Source organism: Pteronotus mesoamericanus, unplaced genomic scaffold (assembly GCF_021234165.1).
Source record: "Pteronotus mesoamericanus isolate MK-2021 breed Mesoamerican mustached bat unplaced genomic scaffold, CSHL_Meso_final scaffold_1066, whole genome shotgun sequence".
NCBI lineage: Eukaryota > Metazoa > Chordata > Mammalia > Chiroptera > Mormoopidae > Pteronotus > Pteronotus mesoamericanus.
In genome coordinates this window covers 385,193-406,148 of record NW_026555299.1, presented here as the reverse complement: position 1 = coordinate 406,148, position 20,956 = coordinate 385,193, and the positions used below count along the sequence as shown (strand labels likewise).

The following is a 20,956-nucleotide window of genomic DNA, read 5'->3' as shown; positions in this document are numbered from 1 at the left end:
TAAAGAATTAGTGGATGTGATAGTAAGAAAAAAATGACTCTTACTTCAGGAACACTGACATGGAGGGTGGTTGAGGGATTCTGGGGACAGAGCCTCGGACTTAGAAAGGCAGACCTGAGTTTTGATTCTAAGTCCTGCCTTTTATCTGCTATGTGGTCTTAGAAAAACTACTTAACCTCTCTGAGCCTTGTTTTCCATAGCTGTGAAAGAGGATAATAATACCTACCTTCGAAGACTATGGTACAAATTAGATGAGGCGGTAGTATGCATAGAGGACCATGGGCTGCCACGTATGGGGGCCCAGAAGGTGCAATTCCCAGTTCCAGGGGACACCGTTCACATGGGCTCCAATGTACATGGGGCTCCTCGGAGTCGTGAGGGACACAGCTGGACGGGACTAGCCCGGGTCCTGCTCCTTTGGGTTTCTGCAGCGCTCTAGAATGTGACAATGATCCTTGCAGGTACTTTTTGTAGTTTTCTGTTTTATGTCGTCATCTCCGTGGGTATAAACCACTGAGGAGCAGAAGCCGTGTCTGACTGGGTGTCCGCAGGCCTGAGCCCGGTGCCTGGTGAATACAAGGAGCCCGTCAGATGGGTTGTTTCTGAAGCTGAGAGACGGCAGGTGGCATTGAGCCGTGACCACTATCGTTTAGTCTAGTGACTCTCGCACTTTTGGATCTGCAGTTCCCTTTCCTCAGATGAATTTTTATGTACACGTTTAACAGGCTTTAAAAAAAACATACACATCTAACATGTTTTTCACTTACCATAAAAGTGGAGGCGCATTTTCTTTGAGAGAGGTAGGAAGCATGGCCAGGATGGTAAATCAGCGAGAGTCGGAGTGGTGTAGTTCTTTAGCCGGTGTTTGTTGGGTGCTTACTGTGCGCTGGGGTCAGGGACACCACGGCATGCCAGGCACACAGGTCCTCGAGCGTGGGGTTGGGACGGGCAGGGAGAGGGAAGGCGTGGAGGTGGGTGAGCTCGCCTGCTGGCGGACGGTCTTGGGGGTGGGGGTGGGGCACTAGTGGGCTGCAAAGTGCAGGGCTACTGGGAAATGTGGGGGCCTTGGCCAGAAGTCCCTGTTGAGACAGTTGACACTTAAACACGGGGACACCGCCTCCTAGTGGCCACCACTGTCAGTTACTTGAAGGGTTGCTAAAGCAAGGTTAGGGCTGCGCTGTCCAACAGAAACTACTGTGACCATCATGTGTAATATATTGTATTATGATTCAAAATCTTCTAGGAGCCATATTAAGAAAACGTAGAAAGGAACAATTGCAATGAATTTCGATCACATTTTAGTTAGCTCAGTCTATTAAAAATGTTATTTCAACATGTAGTCTGTATAAAGTAAGTTATTAATGAGATTCTTTGCACTCTTTTTTGCACTAAGTTTTTGACATCCAGTCTATACCTTACACGTGTAGCACATCTGAACTTGGACTAGTCTCGTTCCAAGGTCCCCACAGCTGTGTGAGGCTGGTGGCTGCCCATTGCACAGGGCGAGCCTGGAGAATGGCGGGTTTTTTGGAGCCCAGTTTTCCAGGTCTCCCTAAATCTTGAAAATTGTATGTGGGAGACAAGTTTAGGTAGAGAGAGTGTGGTGAAGGATCGTCATTAAGTTAGCATGTTCTTCCTGTTGTGTTAATTCTGAGAGGGGCTCCCCAAGCTTCGCTCTGAAAGGTGAGGCACTCCTGGGGGCATTCCTGTGTGGGGGTTTCGGGTTTCTGGTAGGGGCACTGGTCAGGTTTCTCTAGGTGGCGTTTTAAACCTACTCCAGCACAGGGAGGACTTGGGTGTGAAGGATGAGGCGCAGGAACGCAGTAAGGTCCCGGGAGAACATGCGTTCTCTCCACTTCTTCTCTGCCTCCCTCCGCTCCATCGCGTTCTCAGCCGACTGACCATCCCAGTGCCCGGTCCGTGCAGTGGGCAGGTGTCTGTGTGCGGCTTCCGGGCCCTGACCTCAGAACTCCTTCCACACAGTCTCTCTCATCTCCTCCTCCTTTCCCAGTTCTCAGAATGAGGCACCTGGCCCCTCTGGGTCAGGAGGGGCCGGGGGAAGAAGAAAGGCAGGTTGGCTTCAACCAACAAGGCTGCACGTGGAAGGCCGCCCTGGCGATGGGCTGGGGCCACTGAGGGGGTCCTTGTGAACTGGGAAGGCTCCCCACCAGTCGCTTCCCTGCCCCTTGCTTCTGGGTTCGCGTCGTATGAGCCCAGCACGCAGCCTCCGGAGCAAGGGCGGGCCCTGTGCATTCCCTCCTTAATAATTTTGTGCCTTTTTTGGTTTCAGAGGTGGGATGATCATGTTTGGTTTGTTCTATTTCAGACCCCCCTCCTCCAGATGGATCTCCTAATATTACATCTGTCAGTCACAATTCGGTAAAGGTCAAGTTCAGTGGGTTTGAAGCCAGCCACGGACCCATCAAAGCCTACGCTCTCATTCTCACCACTGGGGAAGGTAAGGGGGGATCATTATGGGCTAAGCAGCCAGGGAGTGAGGCCCTGACCAGGCCCCATTTCTGTGCCCACGGAAGCACATTAGAGATACAAATACACGTCTGTTTTTACACCGTAGCCCACGCCTGGCACTCAGATGGGGGTGCTAGGGGGTCAGCTATTTGCCTGATGATCTAGGTCAGGGGTTGACCAACTATCTGTAAAGGGGCCAGACAGCAAACATTTGAAACTTTGCCAGCCTCACAATCTCTGCTCGCAACTCTTCAGCTCTGCAGTGTGAAAGCAGCCACAGACGATGCAGAAAGCATGAGCGCGGCTGTTCCAATAAAATGTTATTTACCAGAACGGGTGGCTGGCTGGGTTTGGTCTGTGGGCCATAACCGCTGACCTCAGATCTAGGGTTTTTATCTCTTTTACAACATGGTGTCTTATCTTTTAGGTGGCAGAATGTGTATTAAGCAAGTTTCTCTCTCACACACACATACACATGCAAATGCACACACACAAATAATCGACAAAGCGGGACTTTCTTTTGAAAGCAGATGAGATGATTTGCATTTGTAGTGGGAACTTCCAAACAGCATCCTCATAGCTCAGAGAGGAGGTGGATGAAAGGCCGCTTTTCCTTAAAGGGCTCCAGTGCCTTCTCTGGAAGTAAGAAAGGAATGTTTCAAGGGTGTCTTTGCCTGCTGTGTGTGGGCGCTTTGCACAAGGCCTGGGTTGAAAATGCCACGCTGTGATGTTTTTGGTGGTCCTTTAAGTGTGAACACTGCAGTACAGCTCCTTTTGGGTCTTTCGACCTCTGATCCTGTCCTCATCTCCTCGAGCAAGGTGGGGTTCAAACACACCATCAGGTGTGGGAACCCTGGAAGACAAGGAATTTGCTGCTGTCGTAAACCTGCGGCAAAATGTCAAGAAGCAACGTCGCGATCTGTCTGTCTTTTCTTTTGGGTCTGTTTCAAGTACCTAGTCATGTTGCTCCGAAGGTTTTCAGCAAATTCCACACCGAGATCTTTGCTAAATGGGGGAGGCAATATTGCCTAGTGATCAGACTGAACAATACCGGCCTGTGATGGATGAGACCACACGCTCGAGTCAGATTGTCTGGGTTAGAAAAAATCTCCACCACGTAGGCTGGGTGGCTTTGGGTCCTTTTTGCTTTCTGTGCCCTCATTTTCCCATCTGTTAGATGGGGATAGTAAAGCTACGTGAAGAGAGTGTTGTGGGAGTTCAATGAAGTAATGTAAGTAAAGCACTTAGAACCTAATTCAGGTAAAGCCTGGCATTGAAAGCATCCTTGAGATGTGGCGGCTCTCCTTGCCGTCAGCCATTGTCAGTGTCATTGTTTGGACTGTGGGAGACTTAACGCCCCTGCAATGCCTTTCTTGTGACTTCCCTTCTGTGTGCCTTTCTCAGCTAACCCCTCTGCCGAGGTTTTGAGCCACACATACGAAGATTTCAAAAAGGGCGCCTCGGCCACTTACGTGACATACTTCATAGCCACAGGAGAAAACACAAGTTCTGAGGGCTTGTCTGAGGTCTTGAAATACGAAATCGATGTGGGGAATGAGTCAAACACGCACGGCTATTACAACGGGAAGCTGGAGCCCCTGGGCTCCTATCGGTAAGGTTTCCTCCTTCGTCCTCTTCGGAAGCTGAGTCTCCCGGGTGCAAAGCTTACCCGCCTGGGTGCTGGACGTGGCTCAGCCTCCTCTTTGGTCCGTTCGTCATCCCACAGGGCTTGTGTCGCCGGCTTCACCAATATCACCTTCAGCACTGACAGTCTTCTCATAGACGGGAACAGGAGCTACGTGTCCTTCAGTCGCTACTCAGACGCCGTTTTCTTGCCCCAGGATCCAGGTAGAGGAAGAACATCTGTGCTGTTAGCCGTGCAGTGCGTGTTGGCGGTCCGTGTCCACAGAGGGCTGGGCGTCTCTGGGCCTCCCGTGGGTGCTGGGGGGTTGGAGCGCCTGGTTTCTCCTCTCAGAAGTTGAGATGTCGTCAGCTGGCCGTGAGGTCCCCATGGCCCCTGCCCTCTTCCTCTGATGCCAGTTGCACTTCAATCTGCAAACTCAGTCCCTTCTCTCGGTGCAGTGATTGGTGTGCCCACGTGCCAGGCCCACAGTGTGGCTTAGGGCATAGAATCCCTGAAGGAGCCACAGAAAGCGTCTTGTCCAACTCGTTTCAGAAACGAGGGTGTTGAAAGCCCAGAGAGCGACAGTGACTTGCTGAAGGTTTCCCTGTGGCTTAGAGGCAGGCCTGACATTCTGGTCTGACTCCCTGCCAAGCACTCCTGTCTTTTATCACACAGAGCGAGGTGATAGAGGAGCTTCAAGGACCCCAGCAGGATATGTCTGCCACCTCTCAGGCCAGAGTCGTACTGACCAACTGGCTTGTCAGTTTGCCTCGCCTTCCCACTTGGTAGTTGTTCGCTGCAGGAAAGAATCCCTGCCCCAGAAGCAAAGTGCAGGGACTGTGCACACCCTTCCCCTGTGTGGAAATGGGTTTTGTGTCACCTGAGTGTGGCGCTGTACATACTTCCACTCATGCCTGCCAATGAGCCTCAGAAGGTATGCGGTGTTCCACCGGTTGCTCCACCAAACACGGTCGAGCCCTGAGACGCTCCTCACTCCCACCCCTACCTCAGCTCCAGCGGCCCTGCTGGTTTTCTATTTTATATAAGGGGTTGCTGCATGCAGCTTCATTTGAAGAAAGAAATCCTGAAAATCACTGATCTAGCCCAGTTCCCTAAATTTGCCGTGGGGGAAGCTGAGACAGGGACAGGAGGGAGTAGTGACTTTCTCAGGACCTCCAGTTAGTGGGGAGTTGAGGACAAGTAACCCAAGTGCTTAGACCAGTTTTAGGTCCAAAGGTATTTAACTCTGTGTATGTCACACGCATGCGCTCTTCTGAGGGTTGGTGAGCACCTCTTGATGGTGCCTCCTATTTGGACTTTTCCCAGGTGTCATCTGTGGAGCAGTTTTTGGATGCATCTTTGGTGCCATGGTTATTGTGGCTGTTGGAGGCTTCATCTTCTGGAGGAAGAAAAGGTGACTATTGCTGATACTAATGCTACAGCCCTCCTTTTTAAAGGAGGCTTTTCGTTATGGAAAATTTCAGGCCTCTACACAATTGGAAGGAGTAGTGTCATGAGCCCCCACGTCCCCATTGTCCACATTCTTGACTGCAGGAAGAGTCCTATGTCATCTCCACCCCCAGCTGGAGGATTTTAAAGCAGATCCCAGCCCGGATATCAAGTCGTGCGTAAGCCCAACAGTGTAGGTTGCTACTTTCAAATGGCGCCTTCTAGTGCGCAAACCAGTTCCCTGAAGCTGGGTGAAAAAGGGCAAGGGATTGAGAAAAAACAAACAAAGAAACAAACGAACAACCTCATAGACACAGACACAGTACGGTGATTGCCAGAGGGAAACGGGGGGCGGGGGACACAGAGGACTGGAGGGGGTGGCGGATACATGGTGCTGGGAGGAGACTTGACTTGGGTGGTGAACGTACAATACACAGATGATCGATTATAGAATTGTACACCTGAAACCTATATAATTTTATTAGCCAATGTCGCCCCAATAAATTCAATAAAAAGAAACCAAACCAAACCAAAGCAAATCACTTTCCTGCTGTTCAGAGGGCTCGCTTTAGAGTGAGCTAACTTTGATCACATCCCCCGCCCCTGCCTGGCTGATCGGGAGGTGAGCGTTATGGCCCTCACCTGCGATCGGGGGACGGTGCCAGGGTCCGGCTCATGACGCCGAAGAGCACTGAAGAAAGAAAAGCGCTTCGCGCAGCATCTGTGCCTCGTCTGCTATGGTTACAGGATTAGTCCATCTGTACAGCTACCGTTTGAGGTAGTTAAATAGTAAAAACAACAGCTCTGTTTTGATTGCTTACTGTGTGCCTGGATTTGTGCTTCCCGTAAATTCTCTTACTCGTGAGGCTCTGGGAGGTAAGTCCTATAAGCCCCACTGCAAGGAGGAAGCCGAGTGTAGAAGTGTGGGAATGGACTGGAAGCTGGTCTTTGTTCTTCCTTGCACACCCTCTTGCCCGACTGTGTGGTGTGCGAAGCCAGTGTTAATCTGCTGGGATGTGTCGCTGTCGTTAGGCGCTGCCAGCCAGGGAATTTTCACCCTGGCCCAGGGGTTCTCCTGTGGCCACGTCCGGTTCTTCTGCCACCGCTTTGCCCTGGTCAGTTAATAGGCAGTGCTCGCTGTCCAGCTTTTTGCATTAGATGCTGATACTTTTCTTTTCCTTGCAAGAGAGGGGTCAAAAGCAGCATTATTATATCTTGTTAAAATAAAAGTGATACATACTGTGTAAAAAAAAGAATAAGCAAAAGGAGAGCAAAAAAAAAGATAATCCATAACTGCAGCACCCATATGAAACACCTTTGACAATGATGTTATTACAAAACTTGCATGCAAATACAGACATACATACACAAGTGGAATCATATTATATTATTCTCTAGCTTGCTTTATTCACTTAAGACATGTGGACAGCTTCATTTTGTCTTTAAGTGGACACAGAGTATTCAACTGTATGGCTATTACAACCAATTTCCTTTTTTTTTTCCTTTGCCATAGTCATTTATCCTTGTGCCCAAATCTTTGGGCGCAAGCAGTGGCTGAGTCAGTGGGTACACAGGTTTTTGATTTTGACACTCATGCCAAATTGCCTTCCAGAAAGTTTTTTTTTAAACACCTGTGTGGGTTTAGCCAAGGGTACAGGAGAGCACCAGAGGCCTCACTACCTTCCTTGTGCTGGATATATTTTCTGGTTTATTCCATTAACTTATCAGAAAGACTTTTTAAAAAGAGTATGGAATAAATGAGTCTCACTTTACAATAAGGTAATGCTGCTGATAGATATTTATACAAGGAATTTCCTAAAAGCTGCTTGAGTAAGAGTCTTCCATGCTTTTGGATGTTATGAAAGAGAGAAACCTCACAGTTTTTTTAATAAAAGGATTTTATTTATTTCCAGAGCAAGGAGAAGGGAGGGGGAAAGAAAGGGAGAGAAACGTCAATGTACGAGAGATACATCAATTGGTTGTCTCTCGCGTGCCCTCAACTGGGGACCCAGCCCACAACCCAGGCAGGTGCCTTGACTGGGAATCGATCCAGCAACTCTTCATTTTGCAGGCTGGCACTCAATCCACTGAGCCATACCAGCCAGGGTGAAACTCCACAGCTTTATAATCAGCATTTGTTGCTTAGACCATTGAGCTTAGTATCAGTGAGCAGGATAAGTGTTGCGTATGAACTAACACCCAGGGAAGGCATTTTGTAGACCTGTGAAAGGGGCAAAAGACAGAATTAACCTTTTTGTCTAATATATATTTTTTTCTTTTACAACAGGAAAGATGCAAAGCACAATGACTTGCCCTTTTCTCAAATCAAGTAAGTCTCCAGTTATGTTTATCTATAACAATATAAAGTTATGAGCTTTATTTTAAGTGCTTCAGTCCACCAGTTGTTCAGTAAGTAGAGAATTTTTGGTGGAACTTGCTGTCATTTTTCCTGATTGACACATTTGGCTGTGACCATCCAGAAGCTCTTGCTAGCCTTGCTGTTCTGCAGGGAATGTGTGTTTAGCAGGATCCTGTAGCTGGTTTCCTGCCACGTGCTGCTGTTGCAAGTAGGACCATACTGACCATATTCTACCAACATTCTACTGATAAATACATGTTTTGTGATTAGAAAATAGGTCATCAAGACGTAGGGGCAGAGAACTCGCTCAGAGTTATAGAGCCAATCAGTTTTATCAGAGGGTCTAGAAGTGGAGTTTCCTGATGCCGAATTTTGTAAATAATATTACACTGACCACTCCCCCAATTCCCCTTCCCTACAAAATATTATGCTATATGTTTTTTGTCTTGGGAAGATGTTTATCTCCAGAGGCATGGTTGAGTGTTTTTTCCTAACTGCATATTTTTTTTTCTTTCCCTTTCTATGATGAAGACCTAAAAAGTGAGTAAGCTCTTTGCTTTAAAAAAAAAACAAAAACCTTGTATTTTTCTCTTTCAACCTTATTGAATGTAAGAATCCTCCCATGCTGTTCTGTTTTCTTAGGTCCAAGTTAATCAAAGTGGAGAATTTTGAGGCCTACTTCAAGAAACAACAGGCTGACTCCAACTGTGGATTTGCAGAAGAATATGAAGTATGTGGTTGTAAATATTGTGCTTTCATTGCTTTGTTCTTCCTGAAAGTTGTAAAACTGCCCATTTTTTGTTTTGTGGTGAAGCTCTGGGTAAGAGGTGACCCTTCTGAGGGGGCGGGGGCAGAGAAGCTCTTGTGTACCCCCTGGGGTCTCACCGCTGCTGTGTGGGCTGTGAGCGCTTAGATGGACCTTGGCTCCTTGCGGTGTTGATCCCTGAAGATTATGCAGAGATATAGAACCTGGGAACTTAAGTTAGAGGACTGTTAACTAAAGGAATTAGGACATATACAAGCTGGAAAGTCACCAGGTGGGGCATTGGCGGGGCTGCAGCTGAGGCTGTTGGTGGGGGCGGATTCTGGAGGATTCGGTGACGTCATGTGGAAAGAGCTTCTGTCTTTCAGTCCCTTATAAGCCTCACCCCCAAACCAGCTGGACCCCCTCCCGCTGAAGGGCCACGCCCGCCACCCTCCACGTGTGCCCGTCCTGCAGCATAGGAAATACATGCTATTTAACACTGTAGGGCAGGCCACAGTCGCGTTGCCTTCCCACTTTATTCTGTCACTCTCTGTGCTCAGTATAAATAATATTTGAACACTAACTAAGTGAACAACTCATTTGTTTTTTTTCAGGATCTGAAGCTTGTTGGAATTAATCAACCTAAATACGCAGCCGAACTGGCTGAGAATAGAGGAAAGAATCGCTATAATAATGTTCTGCCTTGTAAGTTGATTTTTGCACACAATCTTCCCTCGAACGGTAGAAGGGGAGGGGAATCACGATACCAACCAGCTACTTCCACAGCCGTTCATTTGCTGTGTGCTAAGCACTGCACTTAGGGATGTTCTGTTGAATTCAGTCCTTGCAACAACCTTATGGAATGGGGAGCAGGCCATTCACTTTGCAGATGAGGAATAGGAGGCACAGAGTGAGTAAGTGATTTGTCCAAAGTCGCACAGTCAGGCTTGGCCAAGATCTGTCACTTTCGTTCAGGGACAAGGCCAAAGCCTGTGCTTTTTAAATTTTTTCCCTTAATTCTAAAAATGTTTTCCAATTACAGTTGACCTTCAGCTGTCTTATTTTGTATTAGTTGCAGGTGTACAGCACAGCGGTGAGACAACCGTATACTTTACAAAGGGTCCCCCTGATAATCCCAGTACCCACCTGGCACCGCACGTAGTCATTACAATGCTATTGATTGCCTTTCCTGCGCCATACTTTCCATCCCTGTGGCTGCCCTGCCACCACCCATCCTCCGCCGTTCTCCCCCCGCCCCTCAGCACCCCCCCTCTCCGGGGTCTGTGCTGTTCACCGCCTCCCCCCCACCCCAGCTCCTTCGTTGCTGTCAGTATAGTTCTGGAAGGAAGGGGTAGGAGGAGGGCAGACAGGGGGTGACACTTTCTGCTTGTCAAGACATGTCTCTCTCTGGAGGGCTGAGGACATTTCATGGCAGAATATGAATTACATTTGGATACACTCCTGTTTTTGAGAATTCACAAGGTCTGCAGCCTAATGGACAGGGATAGCAGCAAACGGAGTTTAAAATGGTAATTATTTATTAAATCATTCATAAAGACAAAAACTCTTTCCCGTAGAGCGTCCTTTGTGGTGTCTCTTTTGGGTGGGAATCCGGGCACAGAAAGAAGTGTCCATAGGTTATAACTGTGTTCTGACTTAGCTGAACTTGTTAGGCTCTGCCGATAATTTTTACAGCGGCACATTTAGAGACATTGCCTCTTTATGTGAAGCTGGTTTTTCTTCCCTGGCCTGAAATGTTAACTTCTGTTTAAGATTCAGGATTTTCTCGCTCCTGGATTCTTTCTCTCCATTTCCCCCACCCCTTGTATTGACAGTGGATGTTGATCCATATTCTGCGAGAAACACTTTTAAAACGGGGTGGGTAGCCCCCACCCCAGCACTGCTCTTCCAGGGTTAACAAGGGGTTATTGGCCAGCTCTTGTGACCGTCTGTGCAGATTTTCAGATCCAGAGTTCGGGTATTGTTTTTATTGGAATATTTTGGGCTGGAACTCACTTTATAACCAGGGTTGGCATTGTGATATTATTTTTTTCCAGGGGAGGGTGAGAGAGCAGGCAGTCAAAGACGGGGAAGCATCGGTGGTGTTGCTTATAACTCCGTTTGACGTTCGAATCTAAGGATATTATTTTATTTTTTGAGTGGGCACATTTGTGTGTGTTTGAGATGACACAACTTAGAAAACATGAGATCTTTACATTTTAGATCCTCCCTCCCATAGTGATCTTATACATTCAGTTTATCTTGGACTTGGTACTGCCTTTTTATGACAACTTTTTTTTGTTTGTTTTTTTTGGAGATTAGAGGAAGTGTGAAAAGGGTGGAAAGGTTAACTTCAATATCTACCCACTATGGCAAACTTATTTATTCCTAGGGGAAAAAGCACTAGCTTTGAATTCTGACTGCCATTCACAAGATAAAAGTGCCTGGAGAAGTCACTTAACCTCTCCAACGCCGTTTCCTCATCTGTAAAATGGGCACAAAAGCTTGTAGGGTGGTTTGGGGGACAAAGTAACTGGCAGGCCGCCTGGATTCCATCCTTGGTTCTGCCACTGACACCACAGAACCCTCTGTGCCACGTGACACAGGGCGCCCAGGAGGGTTAAACAGGGCCGCGTGTGTAAAAGTCCAACCTGTGTGCCTTCCGGGGGTGACAGAGCCCCTGTGTTGCCATCTGGGACCTCTTTTTTCTGCCTCGTAAGTAACTCCCCTCAAATGTTTGCTCCTCATGAGGACTTTTTTCTCTTGATGTCACAGATGATATCTCTCGGGTCAAACTTTCAGTCCACACCCACTCTGCTGACGACTACATCAATGCCAACTACATGCCTGTAAGTGGGGAGGTGTTCCCTAGCGCTGGCTTGTGGGGGGACCCTCCAGAGCCCCTCCTTCTGTTTCTTTGACATTTAGTATGTGCTGCTTTCCATTTTTCAGGGGTACCATTCTAAGAAAGATTTTATTGCCACACAAGGACCTTTACCCAACACCTTGAAAGACTTCTGGCGAATGGTTTGGGAGAAAAATGTATATGCTATCGTCATGTTGACCAAATGTGTTGAACAGGGCAGGGTAAGCATTTTAAAAGATATCTATGATTAAATTAAGTAAATTCATTCATTTTTTGCTATGGTGGAAGGGTCTCTTAAAACCTATTTGCCCTTTTTATTTTTTCCCATGTGTCTTAAAAAAACACACACACACTTCACCAAACATGAACACCTCTATTCTTAGAAACTTGTTTTCCGTCTTTTTGTTCCTCAAGTGAAAGGTGAAAAAAAATCTTATTTAAAATAAAATAAAATACAGAGTAAAAAAATTTTTAAATAATCCATTATTATCACCTTCATTTGTGGACAAATAGTATTTTCTGTTCATTAAGTCACCGCTGCTGGCGTTGGTTAGTGCCAGGAGTTGGGTTAGCATGTGGGAAACTCACTCACGGCACAGCTCCTCCTTTCTCCAGCTCTGTGATTGGCTGCAAGCTCGTTGTGTCTCTAAGCAACCAGCTTCTTCATCTGTGAGACGTGGTACTCAACCAACTTGGCGATTTCCAAACTTGATATTTAGCACCGGAAACTTCTTTATGCAAAATCCCAGACTTCTCCCCAGATAAGTCTCAGGAGTCCTTGCCCCTGTCTGATGGCCTGGAATGCCGTGGCTGCTTCTATTAAAGATACGATTTCTTCTAATAATAAAATCCCATGTTTCCATAAGTGGATCTGAGGAGAATAGGAGAACATGCTAAATTCAGAAATTCTGTGCCTGAGGAATAGGACCTAATGTTGCTCTGAATTTTTTCACGTAGATCTGTTATTTGAGGAAGAGGATAGGACTCGAGTCCCTAAGCCAGTGGTTTTCAAACTTTGATGTGCCTCAGAAACACTTTTGGACTTTCTCATTCAGAAAGCCTGTGGTGGGGCCCAGGAATTGCATCGTAACAGTCCTGGGGCGGCTGCTCTTGCTGCTCCAGGTGCGCGCTTTGAGTAGCACTGTCCGAGGTGCTAGTGGGAACCCATTGGGCATCATTGCTTTTAATGTTCTTTACTCCACTTTGATATATAGCAGGTGTTTTTCCAGCCCCAAGTCTGTGTGAGGTCCTGGGTTAGGGGCGGGGCATGGAGGAGAGACAGGCAAGAAAGAACAGCAAGAGATGGTTTCCATCTTCACATTTCTTGTGATACAGAAGTTAGGGCTCTGCACTCTCTTTTGTTTCAGGACAACAGGCCATTAATGCAAACAAAAGAACACTGTGAATGCAAGTCAACTTCATGGTGCCTTTTAGCCCAGTGCCTCACACATGGAACATTATTATAAATATCCGTTAGACAAACAAAAATGAGGTAGTGAAATTAACAAAGAACATGAAGATGAATTTAGATGGGCCCTGGTTCATCTTCAGTCGGGAGAGAAGTGGATGATATGGACTCTGAGTGAAGGGAAAGGGGGCCCCAGTATATTTTCTGCACAAGAAAACTCCATACGCAGGGTCTGGTACAAATAACACCCCTTTTCTTATTACAAAGTCTTTTATTACAAAATTGTAAGCATGTAATCCTGTAGCATAACAGTATCACACTCAAGCACATCCTATGCCATTTTAGGTGCAGTGTTCAAATTAACACTATAAATTATTACACTATATTATTATTCTACCGACCACATTAAAGCAAGCGTTGCTTCTGCCAGACCCTTTATATTATTATTATTTTTTTGCCTCTAACAATCCTGTAAGGTATTATCATTATTTTATAGATGGAGAAACGGGGGTTCAGAGAGTTTTAAGACCTTGCTGACGAGGTAGCAACAAAAATCCAGCTGGTTAACAGGCTGAGCGTCAGTGTGGGTCCAAACCCTGTGTCCTTTCATGGAGCAGCAGTCCAGAAGCTGGGATCTTTCAAAAGATACAGATCCCCTGCCTGGGTCAGAGCCTCTGGGGGTGGGATCCAGGCATCTGTTCTGAAAGTGGAACAGACCTCCCGGGTCACTCAGATAATCAACCAGGCTTGGAAACCACCAGCTGGCTGGAGAGCACGCTTTGGAAAGTTGAGTGTGCGTCTGCGCTCGCGCATCTTTTGTTTGCTACATGTGGTTGCAGATATTTTCAGAGAATAGTCGTTTCTTGGTTTTTATTTCTGGTCCTATTTGCTCACCCACTTTATAGGATCCGAAATCCTGAAATGGTTTAATTTGATGCTTTTCCTCGTGTCTAGAGTTGTATTGCTGTTCATGTGTCTCTGACAGTAGTGGGGAAAGGTCTCATTTCTTCCAGCTGCACGTGGTTGTGGGTCGATGGGAGACATTTAGTTCGGGGAACAGATGTGGAGGGGTTGCTGAAGGCGCCAGTGGGAGCTGGTGGGACTGTGTCCCCTGAGAGGTTACAGCTGCTGCTCAGCTCTAAATCAATTTTCATGCAGAAATAGGGGCTGTGTGTTGGCCAGATTTTCTGATTTTTTTCAAAGAGAAGCCAGAAATCTGGATTTTTATGAAAAACTTCCAATTTAAAAAAAGTTGGCAACAGTTGTAAATTAAAAAAAAAATTTTAAGGGTCAAGCAGAACCCAACTAAAGGACTTAATCAGTCCCTCATGCCAGTTGTCAATATCTGGTCTCCCCTGTGAGGTTTTAGTGACAGCAGATGGCGTGATCTGAGTTTTGTATAAAAATGCACTTTTATTCTAGACCAAATGCGAGGAGTACTGGCCTTCCAAGCAGTCCAAGGACTTTGGGAGCATCACTGTGGCAATGACGTCCGAGATTGTTCTTCCAGAATGGACCATCAGAGACTTCACGGTGAAAAATGTAAGTAAAAAGTCAAGATGCTCCGGTCTCGTAATATTACCCTGTGTTAATTTTAGGGGTGACACTTTTTAGGTTAATCTTAACCAATATTGTTTTTATGCATCCGAAAAACATTTTTGCTTTCCTCTTTACAGAATAAACTATTCAGGTCTATACAAACTCTAAGGCAGCCCTTTAGCTTTACTGTCTCAAGGAGCGTTTCACGTTACTCTTGACTAATGTGGACCTTAAGAGTGTGGCTCAGTGCCCGTCGCTCTTTCCTCCCACTTCCAGGTGGCTTGTGTGTAGAGCTTTGGTTACAAAGCAAGGTCCTTTCGGATTGGTCGGTCAGAAATGTGACATCAGGAACGCCACTTCCTGTGGGAGCAGTTCATGGTAACAGTTTCGTTAACAGGATTCCAGGGCATGGCCACATGGCTTCCCTTACCCCCCCAAAATTATGAAAACAAGTCTAATAAATTGTGTAGGCATTTTAGGAAGTCAACTTATGTGTCTTTTTCTTTTTTCAAGGGTGTTTAGAAAGAGAAGCAGTGTCAGGAAATAACACTGATATCTTCTGATGGGCATGTATAAATTGGCATAACCCTTTGCAGTTTATATCAAAGGCATAAAATTATCCATTCCCCTTTGATCTGGTGGTTTGAGAATCTGTCTCAAAGAAACAATCTGAAATACAGGAGCGGCCTATTATATATAAAAATGAATCTCAGCTTTATTTGTAATGGTGCGGGGATGTGATTTGGAAACCGTGCATGGATCTAGCTTTTGGAGAACGGATAACTATAGGTTTTATAGTCATTGTATCATTTTTCAGCTATGAGTAATGATAGCTATGTAGACTGGATAATTACCAGGAATATAGTTAGGTGAATATACTCGGAGACAAGGTTTTATGCATATCACGAATAGTGCGTAAGAGAAGAGGCTGGAAGGAGATTGAGATGGAAATGCCTGCAGCCCAGAGGCGGGTCCGCGCGGGCGGGGGGCAGTGCCTGGCTGCGGGCATAATGAGCACAGTTGAATCAGGGGCAGGAAGGGCCCCGCCTGGGTGGAGTTCTGATAATCAAGGCAACAGCTATGTAACTCGGTTATACCAAGGTTCACTTTCTATTGTCTGTCTGATGTTGACATAGATATTTTTTGGGGGAAGGTCCTTTCTCAAATGCCTCCAATTCTACATATTTACTTGGTGCTTGCTATGTGTCCACCATGTTTTTAGATTCCCTGGAAGACACATGAATTACGAGGCAGTTCTTGCCCTTAAGGGACCGAGCATCATAATTGTATTTGTGTACGTTTATTTTAGGTTAGCGACATTCCCATGTGGGCCCAGGGAGGGGGTTGGGGAAGCTCTACGCAGTTGTAGGTGTGAGGATGTGAGCACGCTGTTGGCAGAAAACTGCTGGGAAAGGGGAGAGTCCCGAACTCAACGCCAGAGAATGAGGGACCCTGCAGCTGGGCTGACTGTAGGGGACGTCACTGTACTTCTCGGAACCTTTGCTCTCTTGTCCTTTAAGGGGATTTGATGAGCACATCAAAGTCTGTGCAAGCACTTTATCAGCTGTTGCACCAGTGCAGAATTCCAGTTTCTAGTCGTAACCACTCCTGTTTAGCCACCTTTCAGCCACCTGGTGCGGTTCAGCCTGCAGGTGCTGCTTGATTTCACTAGCCCTTCGGGTGTTGCTAGGCAGCCTTTCTCTCTGGATCTAACCGCTGCTCTTGGCTTTTAGAACCTGACTAGTGACAGCCACCCTCTGCGACAGTTCCACTTCACCTCCTGGCCTGACCATGGGGTGCCCGACACCACCGACCTGCTCATCAACTTTCGGTATCTGGTTCGCGACTACATGAAGCAGAGTCCTCCCGAATCGCCAGTTCTGGTGCATTGCAGGTAGGCAGATAGCGCTCCCTGTGTGTGACAGCTTTCAAAGGCAATTGTAAGTAGGATCACTCTGGAAAAGCAGGGTATGAGACCGAATGAGGCAGTAGGCATTTACGAATTCCGGAAGGGTTTGGATAAGGGACTGCAATTTATTCCCAAAACCCTGGGACAGGGATTGGCAAACTGTAGCTTGTGGGCCAGCCTTAGTAGGTTGCTTACATATTTTTTAAAGCCATGATGTATTTTAAGGTATTTCATATTTATAATGTTTATTGTGAAGTATCTTAATCTTACAAAAATATAGAGAATAATAACAATTTAATAAAGCATCACATGAGGCTACATATGTTTCTTACTGTTAGTAATACATTATAGATGTAAAGTCTCCACTTAACTGGTCTCCTATCCCATGCTCCTCACATAGGTGAACGTGATTCTAAAGTCTGTCTGCATTGTTCCCTTGCATGCTTTTGTATTTTATTACATATACACACATCTCCGTAGTTTCATATAGCTTTAAACTTGCACCAGATTTTATCGTATATACATCATTCTGCAACCTGCTTTCTTCATTAGGCATGTTTGTTATTTAACAATGTTGAAACACATAATTCTAATTTGTTTTATTGTTCATTTAAAAATGTTTTCTGACACACAAAAACAGCACATACTATATACAGCTTGATGAGTGTGGGGATAAGTGCGTGATACCCAGGAAACTATCACCAGGATCTTTTTGGCTGCCTATTTGTGTAAAGCGTTACTGGAACGTGGCCATTCTCGTTTGTTTACACATTGTAGTTACTTTCATGCTGCGATGGCAGAAAGGGGCCATTTGGTTGCAAGCTGAGGACACTTCCTGTCTGGCCCTTTACAGAAGAAGTTTGCCACTCCCCACCCCTCGAACAATTGACATTACCTTTAAAGCTAAAGGAATTAACTTTAAGATGGCAGAAAGGAGGGGCTCTGATGCCCTGTGGGGACTAAATTGGTGAAACTTGCCATCCTAGCTCATGACGGGGGCCTGAGCAGGACTGAGGTTCAAGAAGCCCTCGCAAGATATTTTGTTTGTGGCATTTGACTCCAAAGGAACTGATGGGCTTTGGGCCTGCGTCCCAAGCTAGTGCAGCCTGACTTGCTGAGGCTTCAACTGGGCATATGGTGGATGGTCCTGGGCTCTCCCCTCAAAGCCTGGTAGCGGTGGAGAGCAAGCTCCACACACAGGAAATGTGAGAGTCGTGCAGCAGAGGTAACACGCGGCGATGTGCTCGTTTCTCTTCTCTTATAGTGCTGGCGTTGGGAGGACGGGCACGTTCATCGCCATCGACCGTCTCATCTATCAGATGGAGAACGAGAACGCCGTGGATGTGTACGGGATTGTGTACGACCTTCGAATGCACAGGCCTTTAATGGTGCAAACAGAGGTGAGGCCAACAGCTGCCTGACCGTCTGCCTTTCCTGTTTGTTTTTAGCAGGTTGTATCGGGACACACGTTTGTGCTAAACTGCTTCACCCTTTCAGATCTTTCTGGCTCTCAGCCATGGTGTAACACTGATTTTTTTAAGATCCGAAACTGACATGGGCTTGAACTCCCTGTGACATAGGCGGCGGCGGTGGCGCTACAACCCTTGACAGTGTCAGGGTCCTGGCTGCCGGTGGCTCACCAGACGGCCTCAGCCAGTGTCTGAGCTTTGGCTTCCAGATGTCACGCTCATAAAACTGGCATTTTCAATCTTTGGTGTTAAGAAGCGCTGACCGTCCTTAAATGAACCTAGGGGACAAGCTTATCAAATATTAGTAATATGACATAGCATGTTGCCGCTTTAAGCATTGATACAGTGGTGTAGCCACACCCAGCCTTGTGAATGTTAAAGGGCATCAGCTACGTAGCTGCGGGAGGATGGTGAGCAAGTGAGAAAATGAATGCTTCGTCTCTACAGTGTCGCTTGTGTTAGATTTGGCTTTCCGTGAAGTGTTCCCGATAAACGTCGTTTTCAAGGCATGTTCTCAACCAGTATACTGGGAAGTGGCCTTTCTCAAGCTGCGGGGTTGAATCGGCCCCCACCAGGATGAGAGCAGAATATTAATTTTGCCTCAGGCGGTTGCCGTGCACCCATTTAGAACTCTGTGAATGTGTGCTCTGTCCTTGAGCCAGCAGGGAATGTTCTAGAGGCCTGGGTACACTGTGTGCCTGGGGGTGAGCGGCGTGGTTGTGGTGGAAAGTGTGGAAACCCCCTCCAGTGTTGGTCAGAAGAGAGATTTTCTTTTTTCTATTCCAATTATGTAGAGCAGTGGTTCTCAATCTTTTTTCCTCCTTTGAGAAACTCAAAAGTCTTACACCTGCCTGCAAATTCTTTTCATGTCCCTTTTTCATAAAGTGTTTTGGAAATAATATTAACTGTTGATATTGAAACATATGACAGTACAGAATTATATAGAATATGTTTTTATCTTTTACTTTTTTCTTTCAATCACACTCCCTAGAGGTAGCCAGTGTTTACAGTTTTATGTATCTTTTCATAGGCTATTTTGGGTATAGCTGTAGAAAAACCCATGTACACACACGGAGACAGAGTAGCTTTTGGATCCTATTTTATATATGATGCTGCCCTGTGATTTTTCTCTTTGACAGCGTCATGGATATTCTCCTGTGTCAGCATATACCTCCTCTGTCTCTTTTTAATGGACACCTGAGATTCTGATAGTTTGCCTACAGGTGGTCTCCACCCAGCTCTACCCTGCCCATCCCCCTCGGCCCACCCCCTCTGCTGAGGATCACAGCTCACCCCGTGTTCTGCACATCCTCACTGTTCTGCATTAGCACCTCTAATTCTTTCTTTGTCCTTCCCCAAGATTCTGGCATTTCTCCTTGGGTGTGAAGCTGCACACAGAACGCATGCCAGGCGAGAAGTGGGGGCCGTCGGGGGCTGTGGGTGGGCTGAGCCCGTAAGTTGCATTCCTGGTTACCAATGGGATGAGTTCACTTCTTTTTTCCTTGACAATTATGGAAAACCAGGAAAAATGATCTGTGACTTTTTTCTTTTTCAAAACAGATTTTTTTTTTCAAAGACTTTTTTTATATGATCCACATGTTAAAGCCAGGATTGTGTTGGGTTGAATATAGTTGAAGTAGCAGAGGTTGTTTTTACCTATCGTATCTCGGAGTCTAGCCGAGTGGAGTTCTGGGGCGTCTGCCCCTCTTGCTGTCAGTCACTGATGATGAGATTCTTGCTCCCCTGGGGTTCAGATTTCACCAGTATGTGATTCCCCCTTGACACCTGTGAACGTGGAGTGTTTGCTGTGGGGCAGGTGGGGTTGGGGCGTGGCAATCTGTTTGAAACTAACGTTGGGTGCTAACCTCTGGGGCCGGTGCTCATTTGCTTTCTCCTTTTCCCTTTTCTAACAGGACCAGTATGTGTTCCTCAATCAGTGTGTTTTGGATATTATCAGATCCCAGAGGGACTCGAAAGTAGATCTCATCTACCAGAACACGACTGCAATGACAATCTATGAAAACCTCACGCCCATGACCACGTTTGGGCAAACAAATGGTTACATCGCCTAATTCCAAAGGCAGCCCGGTCTGGAGTTAACTAGACCACCACACCCACCGCAAAGGAAAATGCCCCAATGTTGACACGTTTTTATATGTCCGATATCTTCATTCATTGTTCTGTTTTGTTAGAACTAATTGAGGGTGTGAAGCTGCACACGTGACACATGACAAACGGGACGTTGGGGCCGTCGGGGGCTGTGGGTGGGGGGTGAGCCCATCAGTTACATTCCTGGTTACCAATGGGATGAGTTCACTTCTCTTTTCCTTGAGAATGATGGAAAACTAGGCAAGTGAGCTATGATTTTTTTTTTTTTTTTCAAAACAGATTTTTTTTTTTAAAGACTATTTTATATGATCCACATGCTAAAGCCAGGATTGTGTTGGGTTGAATATATTTTAACTATCAGAGGTCTATTTTTAGCTACTGTATCTCGGAGTCTAGCTGATGGAAACTGCTTAACTGTGCATGACGGTCCTGCAGGAGGCGTCGGCGGCGCCGCCTCGCCTGGGTTTTCTATTTGAACATGTGCCTTTTCTGAATTATGCTTCCACAGGCAAAACTCAGTAGATTTCTATATTTTTGTATTGAATCTCATAATTGGAATATGTGGAATATTTAAACAGTAGTTTAGGACCAGAAGTTCAGCCTTCTCAGTAACATTCCTGTTCTTATTCGATTCGAGGAGGCCCCCAATGTCCCCCCCGCCCGAGCCCCTCCCCCTCCCCCACCCCGTTTTGTGTTCTAGTCCTTCTTCCCTTTTCCCTCCCCGTTTTTCCCAAAGACAGGTCTGCCGGGCACATTTTCAGCCCGTTGGTTGAGAATGGGAACTAAATATCACCTTGAGAATTTTGAGGTTGGGGGAAGCAAAAGAACCTTCCAGCGATGGACTCTCCTTTTCTAGTCCCTGTTTTATCCTTTTTCTCATTTCTGTATGTGGTAAGAAGGATTATTTAAAGGTGCAATATGTGACTTAGTGATTCATGATGCTCTAGGTTTTTAGTAATGTTTTACTCAGGTTGGCATTTTATGTGTGTCTGTGTATATGTGTGTATGTT

The 20,956-nt window shown here is 46.3% G+C and overlaps 1 protein-coding gene across 1 annotated transcript in view; it reads left to right on the top strand.

The window, feature by feature from the left end:
* Positions 1-20,603, top strand: part of PTPRJ (protein tyrosine phosphatase receptor type J) — a 147,020-nt gene extending 126,417 nt beyond the window's left edge. Inside the window, exons 12-25 of the mRNA XM_054586960.1 lie at positions 2,327-2,458; positions 3,874-4,081; positions 4,196-4,317; positions 5,420-5,507; positions 7,830-7,871; positions 8,433-8,441; positions 8,544-8,631; positions 9,261-9,351; positions 11,422-11,495; positions 11,599-11,733; positions 14,343-14,462; positions 16,193-16,353; positions 17,633-17,768; positions 19,751-20,603. Of these exons, the coding sequence (XP_054442935.1) occupies positions 2,327-2,458; positions 3,874-4,081; positions 4,196-4,317; positions 5,420-5,507; positions 7,830-7,871; positions 8,433-8,441; positions 8,544-8,631; positions 9,261-9,351; positions 11,422-11,495; positions 11,599-11,733; positions 14,343-14,462; positions 16,193-16,353; positions 17,633-17,768; positions 19,751-19,909 (1,565 nt within the window). The 3' untranslated portion in view covers positions 19,910-20,603. The remainder of the gene's footprint in view (positions 1-2,326; positions 2,459-3,873; positions 4,082-4,195; positions 4,318-5,419; positions 5,508-7,829; positions 7,872-8,432; positions 8,442-8,543; positions 8,632-9,260; positions 9,352-11,421; positions 11,496-11,598; positions 11,734-14,342; positions 14,463-16,192; positions 16,354-17,632; positions 17,769-19,750) is intronic.
* The last annotated feature ends 353 nt before the right edge of the window (positions 20,604-20,956 follow it).